The following is an 8251-nucleotide window of genomic DNA, read 5'->3' on the forward strand; positions in this document are numbered from 1 at the left end:
ATTAGAAACAAAATAAAATCCTGCATTTAACTTCTCATAAAATCTGTGATGTGGAAAATGTAAAGGAAGGTAAATAAAATGACTAGAATAAAATCTTTTCATTCCAAGTTTGTGTTTTGAAGAATTCATATTACAAGAAAATCATCCTCATAAAATTATAAAAAACTAAAATTACTTTAATAAAATACATACAAACACTGACTACACAGACTGATTTCCTTTAAAAATAACCACCAATCTGCCAGTGAACAGAGACAACTTTAAGTTTTCATAACAAAGAATAAAATCAAAGACTAATGAAAATATTACATGGTTAGAACACAAAATGAAAAAGGGCATATGTGAAGAACCATGTTGGAGTAAAAAATATTAAAGATGGAAGACTATGAGGAATATTAGGAAAGTAAGCTACTATATCTATTATATATCTATTTTCCTTTATGCTGTATGTCATTAATATGATTTCCTAACCACAAGATAAGTTAATCTTTTGCATTTTATATTTACCCAGACTTCCCAGTGTGTCACAAAATAACATTCTAGGTGGATCTTTCAAAAATTTCTACAAAATGTCAGCAGAGTAACAAACAAGGAAAGTTACCATATATTGTTCCTCAGAAACTTTCATTTTAATCTTTTTCATTTAGGTCTTATGTGCTGCACTTCAGTTCTTACTTTGGGGGAAAGTATTTTAATCCATACCGATAACTAACAAACTAGTATATCAATTAAATTGTACAAGAATACTGGCCTATTAAAGTTGGATAGCAACTTGCCTAGTTAAATTAATTGAATGAACTAAATAAACAGTATTTTCATTTAAATATCAGAATACATTCATCAAAGAGTAAATAAATTTCTTATAAGCTTTTTTTGATATAATTAAGAGCTAATGTAATTGGTTTAACTTAACTCTAAGCCTCAGTAAAATCATTACAGGTAGTCAAGTAAAAAAGAAAATGTAAAATAGGACCATTTGGTTTGTGACACTAGTTTAACACACAGAATAAAGCCCCCTTAAAACACAATGTGGAATTACGACATTTTCCTTCTGAGCTCCTGCTGCCTTTGGTGTTTATGGGAAGCATGGCCGGGAAGGTCCCGGGAAGGATACGATCAGTGCCTTGGAATATCACACAACCTTTCACCAGCTCGCCCATGATGCAACCCACTGACCAGATATCAACTGAAAATAAAATGAAATGATAAAATTATAAAGTGCCATGAACAAAACAAAGGTGAGGAAAAAGAATTCTAACAGTGCACTAAACACACAAATATGGAAGAACAAATTGCTTGCTAAGGGTGAACTTTACACAATATCAATGATTGCTGACTTCCACTGTAGCCATTAGTTTGCAGCAATCTAGGTTTTAGTGCTGAAGATTTCAATACTTTAGAGCTTGAAACTCAAACAAAACCCCAGAAACAAGAAGAGCCTGTCCACACAAAGCTGTTTCTGGCCACACACCCACCGCCTGCCCCAGCCCGGGGTCAGTGCAGGGTCTCCCTGTGAAGGATACAGTCTCTTCCTGGGAACAGGACTTTATGAAGGACCATTTCTGCCATGATGCACCCGACAGACCAGATGTCCACTACCAAACACCAGGCAATTAAAACCAGCAGGAGACCCCACACGTCTTTCCTCAAACCCCCACCCACACAAAGACAAACCCAGCTTGTCAATGGGAGCTGTTGTTAAAATACGGACCCCACACCTCCTGAGTGCTCCTTTTCTAACCTGTCAAGTGAGCAGGGTCTCACAGGGGCAGGCCTACTCCTCTGGGCTCCAGGCGAGGCCCCGCCAGGTGGCAGACCTCCAGCCGACTTCTGGCCATTCATACTCTTCTGCCAGGCCAGCTGGAGCCCAGGCCTCAGATAGCCAGGCAAAAGGCTATTTAGTGTCCCCCTGGTGGGGGTGGGGTGGGAGACCAGGAATCCAATTTTCTTTCCCTTTATAGGGGACAACAGGAGCCTACAGAGCTGTGTCTCTCAGAGTGGGGGCATGGGTCACAGAACGTCTAAAATAAACCTAACACAAAGCTCATTTCAGATGAGTGAGACAAACTTTCAGGCTTTTAAACAAGTAAATGTGATTTCATTCTTTCTGACGAATTTGACAAAAGCTAAGTTTGAAAGAGCTCCGATATTGCTAGGATAAGTTTGAATGTCAAAAAACACCAATTTTACACAAACGTGAACATGTTGTATTACTCCATTTACATCAAGTTCAAAAACAGGTAAAACCAATGTATGGTGCTAGAAATCAGGATAATGGCTTCCCTTGTGGGTTGAGACAGGGAGGGCCCCGGGAGGCCTTGGGCCGTGCTGGCTGTGTGGGCATACCCATCGAGTGTGAACTTGACGTGCACATTCTTCTCTATAAGTATGTTATACTTTGACAAACATTCAAAAGGATTCATTTCAAAAGTGAATGATTTTAGCTAATGGAAATACAAAATTATTTCCTATCTGTGGACTCTGATAATCTATGGATAACCCAGTCCCCACATTATATTTCATATAATTCACAGGAAGAAGAGAAAACTAGTGATTCCCAACAGCACTATTTTTGAATACCTCAGCCTCTTCTAGTTCCGTCTGCACTCACCGTTCTCCTTGTAGCCCATGCCCAGGATGACTTCGGGTGCCCGATAATACCGCGTCACCACGTATGGGGTCATCATAAAGTTGGTACAAGCTGTCCGGGCCAGGCCGAAGTCCAGGATCTTAAGGGTACAGTCTGATTTTACCACGATGTTGCTAGGTTTCAAGTCCTAGGGCAGAATTTAAATAAATAAAATGAACCAAAGCATGCTAAATAAACGATCACACATTGGCAAGGACTTGCGAGGTCAGTGACTACTTAAGGAAAAAGACATGGGAGTGCCGGCAGAAAGAGGGAAGTTAGATTCCAACACACATTTTGGAATAATTTTGGAAAATCTTACTCTCAAACTGAAACTAATACAAATCAGCCTAAAGAGATCAGATGGTTGCCCTTACCCCCGTGTGGAAAACTTCATGATCTTCCTTTGCTTAAAACCTTCTGAGAGCTTCACACCACCCCCCATTCCCTCCCTCCTCTCCACCCCGAATGCCTGGTCATCCTTCAGTTCCCAACACTCTGGCACTTTCCCATTGTCCAATAGATGTAATTTACATTTTCTAGTAGCCGCCTTAAAAAGAGTGAATAGAAACAGGTAAAATTCATTTTACTAATATATTTTATTTAGTCCAATATATCCATAGCATTGAGGAAAGAGTGAAGATAGGGAATACATAAAATGGAGTTACCTTTAACCAAGCTGCTAAAATTATTAACAGTATGAAGGTTGAGTCACAAGGAAAAACTCTATTCTTGTTCTAAGTAGCCTGGGAACTTAAACTTTTTGAACTTTCCAGGCCTGTGTCAATGGCCTGGATATACATCTGGACATACACCAGACCCCTAGATAACCCTCTGATTATCCCCCGAAGGACTCCCATATCCAGGCCACCTGACATCCACCTGACACCCATTATCCAGGCCACTGGATGTGACCAGACCTCTTGGCGCCCATCCTCTAGACCACCTGGCATCCATCATCCAGACAGCCTGACATCTGACTGATAACCATCCTGGACCAATCCCAGGGCTAAGAAAGCAGGGCGGGTTATCCTCAGGAATGCACTTTTTACTAGAAGAACTCTTTTCTCTCTTCTTCAGAACACCTCTGGGTTTTGGCCTAGCTGTGTTCCCTGAGTGCAAACTCTAAGAACCTTGAGTTAATCTATCATTTATTTCTAGCCAAAGCCTCCAGACTCTTGTTGAGTTCGTTTGACAGTATTATTATTTTGAAATGTAACCAACATATAAAAATTATTAGTGAGATATTTTACACTCTTTTTTGATACTGTCACATTCAATTATTGCCACACTCTGAGTGATCAATAGGCTCATATGACTGGTGGCTACTATACTGGACAGCACAGGGCTAGAATTCTCTGAACCTGGAACCGTCCCACGGCATTTTTTCCTTGAAAGAAAAATTCCATGATCACCAATCCCAACTCCCCTTCCCCAGGACCCACCATTGCTGGCCACACGCCCCCTTTTGCTCCCAGGGTGAGTCTGTGAGAGCTAGACCTCTGTGCTCTCAGAACTGGCCCGACAGAGCAAGTCAGTCAGAAACTGTTTGCTGAGTGAACACAAGTGTCACACTCCACCACACTTAATGCCTGGACACAACTTCTGTAGTTTTTCCTTTTAACTCCATGGCCTTTCTTCCTGCGGACCTCCCATACCCCAACCCATTCCTCAGGCCACAGGAATCTGACTTTTACCTGGGGACGCCAGCCTGCAAACTCGCCTGAGAATCTGTGACTTCTGAACAACCCACATGTATTCTATGTACAAGAGTTTGCCAATGTGTAGCTGCAAGGTCAAATTGCCAAGTCACAGCACACAGGACCTGAGAGTACTTTAAGTGTGGCATTTCAGGCCCAGCATTTGCCATATATCTTTCAACTGCTGTGTCACAAATGGGCGCACAATGTTGCAAAGTGCTACTGGGGTAAGCAGAGAACTATTTAAAAATTACAGCAGCTAAGGTTGTTTCACTACTGCTAAATGCTCTTTCTAAACTTCCTAGATTCAGGAAAACAGGGAGGGTGTGGGTAAGAGGCCCAGCCTGAGCACGGTCTCTGCAGTGGGTCTGCGTTCTACCACAAGAGGATTCCAGCGTACCCCTCATAGCCTCTCCTACCAGCAGCCAGGCTTGTCTCTCTCAGTCAAGAGACCAGAGGAGCCTTATCTAGAGAAAGTAAATGGTGCCCAGAGAAAAGACCTGCAAATAGGAACACCTGAGGCCACCTGTTGCCCTAGGGAAAAATCCATCAATCACCAACCCACTTGGCTTTCTAATGCTTCTGTCTTAAATAGGATCAGATGACAAAGGATCACCAGACATTTGGAGAAAGGTTTGTGTGTGTCAGGGAGAGATAAAAATGCACTAAAAAAGGAACTCAGGAGAGAAAAACAATGCAGGGAGCAATAAAAAAACTTCAAAGAAAAGTATCTCACCTTAACAGAGATGACAGTGCATCATGCAACAAGGACAAAATGCTGTAAAAAGGAACTAATCAGGATAAAAACGAGCTCTATCTAACCAGTGCCTCNGGGGGGGGCCTCTTTTATTGAACTGCTCTAATTTAGTTTCTGACCCTCAACTGGGCTAGATCTTTATTCCAGTGTTCTTTAAACCTGAAAACTTTTTGAATTCCAATTGCTGTGATTAACAGAAGAGTCTTTCAGACTGATGTGAATATTTTTATTTTGGCCAAAGGCTTCAGTTAAGTCATTTTATTGAGGACAAAACTACATCTTTATGCGTTCTTTCTGAAATGCCTTCATTCTAGCCTGAAGGTTGCTTTACTTGAGAGTTTAACTATTTTGTCTCCCAGTGTTCACAGATTTTAGAAACATGAAAAATAAAAGCTTCACCTAGATTATGAAAACAAGTGCAAGACAAGAGGATATCTTACTTTTAATTTTGTCTCGTTCCGACTCTGATGGGAATATCCAATCTGGAAAAAGTTCTTCAAATTTGATTCCAGGATACTTTGGTCTGTTTTCTACATAATTCCTCACAGTTGGCTGAAGTTTCTTCATGAAATCTGCAGACGGTGTTCCTAGCTGCTCAATAACTTTATTCCACTGATCAATATCTAAGGAGTCTCTTGAGGAAAATACAACTGAAATGCCTTATATTCATATTACGTGTAGCATCATTCAAAGGAGAACTTAAACTATATTTATACCTGCTGAGAAATAATTAACTAGGCCACCCCACCATGTCAGCAGGAGCATTTTGAATAACATTCAAATAAAGTTGGGGTTTCCAAGTTTAGACCATTTAGAAAAACTCTTACACTCTGCATCTTTATAAGCTATGATCACGATTTATTACATCAGCACAATGAGGACTATATGCCTTTCCATTCTATTGGGTTGTCGGAAAAGTCATGACGCATTTTTGCAACGAAAAACATAGAAAAAATACGTCATGACTTTTCTGACAACCCAAAAGATAAAAATAAAGTTATCTTGCAACTGAAGAATGCCGATGACAGAATGCTCAAACATGGAATTAGACAGTAACTATAAAGGCAAAATGAAATCGGTTTTGTGCTAAAGCTACATTAGGTCTAAAGTGCCCTCCAGTGGGGAGACCTGTGGGACCCCTCGGTTCACAGCTGGGGGAGCGAAGCCCTGGGGGGCTGGCATGTTGGCTGCGGCATGTAACTGAGGGACAGGAGCGAAGGCTCTGGGCTTCCTGAGCCCTCTCCTTGTCCCTTCCCTGGGGCCACAGGTCTTCCAGTAGCTGGGCTTACACTGAGCAGTGACAGCTTTCAGAGGTCACTCTATTTTACTTGGCATTGATCCCAGCTGGCACTGCAATACCTAGGGGTGCATTTTGTCTCCTTTTAAAGTGCATGACCTGGGTTTCAGGCTCCACTGAGCGCTAGACACTCTTCAGGTGTCAGGCAGTCAAGCTCCCTTGGGTCTCTACTTTCTTATTTGTGAAATGCAGACCATACCAGCTTCGCCTACTTCACAGGGGGCGAAGGGAAGTGATTCTGACATGGTCAACAACTATATGAGGGAATGCAAGCCAGAAGAAATCACTTAAATAGTAGCTTTAAAAAGTGACTAATTGAGGTATGTCTTAGAAAATGAAACTACATCACTATCAAAGAACTTAGGAAGCAGACACACGTTCTTCTGGAGAACAAATGATACCCAGTTCCCAGAACGTCAGCCTTCCCCTGACCTGCACGCACGGGAAATGGGTTTTGGACATTCAAATCACTAGCCTATTCTTTCTTCACTCCTCTGTTTATACATATTGATGAATCAGAGTTGTGCCTGAATTAGTTACCTATTTAGCCCAAATGTGAAACTCATCCTACACCCATTGCTCTATCTTGCTGGTGCACCATCACCAATCAAACATGATCTTTTTATGTTAAAACAACAGCCACTGTCTTTTGGCCCCACATTGGCCAATTAGCTAAAATTCTCACCTGCAGCAGAAGAGCTATCTACACTCACATCTCTAATTCCCAGCTTCTGGTTCTCTCTTAAACATCCTCTCTTCAGGCTTCCCCCCATCATTCCATGAACACTGGGCCCATCAAGGCTGCCAGTGACCATCCCTCACTCCAGTGCTCCATTCTCAGTTCTCACCTTTTTGACTGGTCAACCAGCCTCCCTCAGTAACTCCCTTCCTGGCTGCCTGGCCTCCACTCTGGGAGGGGGCCTCTTACTTTCCTTTTCTTGCTCCTGTTTTTTTCCGCCACCCCAGGGGGCTTAGTCCTCCTCCTTTGTTCTCTCTCTGAACTCATGCTAGTCTCCAGGCTTCACACAGTATTGGCAGATCCCCAGTTTATTTCTCCTTCCCAGACCTCTCTCCTGAGCTCCCCCCCCTTGATATCGCCACTGCCTGACAGCTGTCTCAGAACCCAACAAAGCTCTTGGAGGGGCTGATCTGCAAACCAGATGCATCACTCCAGCCCTCTCCCACCTCACTCCCACCACCCTGCTTCCTGCTTCAGCCCTCATGCTTGTGGGCCCACCCTCAGCTCAGCGGCAGGGCCACCCTTTTCCAACCGAAGTCAGATGGGAGCCTAAGAAAGGGTGGGCGCTCAGTAAATATCTACTGGATTCATGGTAAAGGGTCATGTCTGTAGATTACAGGGGTGGTGGGCAAGGGGAGGACAGTCCCTGCAAGTCTGGCTGACGTCCTGGGATTGTGAAGGCACGACAGTGCTCTCGTTACACCCAAGGGGACCCAAGGCTCAGAAGGCCCAGGCTCCTCAAGGTTGCACAGCCACCACATGGGAGTCAGAACTTGGGCCCACGCTGGCCTGGCTAGAGCTTTCTCTTTCTTACAGGCCATGTGGGGACAGGGGTTCCTTTTCTACCCCAGGCATAAATCTAAAGTAAATCTATGAGAACTGCAGTCTGGTTTCCAGAATCATTTTCTAGCCTAGTAATTTTAAATCTAATGTTTGAAAAAGTTGGCAAAATGATCTTTGGAAAACGATGTTAATCTCTGTATGTATTCTGAGAATGACATCAGGTGACCTTATATATATATATATATATATATATATATATATATATATATATATATATATATATATATATATATTAACTTAATTACTGACACTGAAAGATATTAATATGTAATGTAGGAATTTTTGA

The 8251-nt window shown here is 42.3% G+C and overlaps 1 protein-coding gene across 1 annotated transcript in view; it reads right to left on the reverse strand.

Annotated features, from left to right (window-relative positions):
• MAPK9 (mitogen-activated protein kinase 9) overlaps window positions 1-8251 on the reverse strand; it is a 61370-nt gene that overhangs the window by 11645 nt on the left and 41474 nt on the right. Inside the window, exons 6-7 of the mRNA XM_019661377.1 lie at window positions 2612-2777; window positions 1502-1595 (exon numbers count right to left, since the gene is read on the reverse strand). Coding sequence (XP_019516922.1) covers window positions 1502-1595; window positions 2612-2777 — 260 coding nt within the window. The remainder of the gene's footprint in view (window positions 1-1501; window positions 1596-2611; window positions 2778-8251) is intronic.

This window comes from Hipposideros armiger, unplaced genomic scaffold (genome assembly GCF_001890085.2).
Source record: "Hipposideros armiger isolate ML-2016 unplaced genomic scaffold, ASM189008v1 scaffold_347, whole genome shotgun sequence".
NCBI classification, from domain to species: domain Eukaryota; kingdom Metazoa; phylum Chordata; class Mammalia; order Chiroptera; family Hipposideridae; genus Hipposideros; species Hipposideros armiger.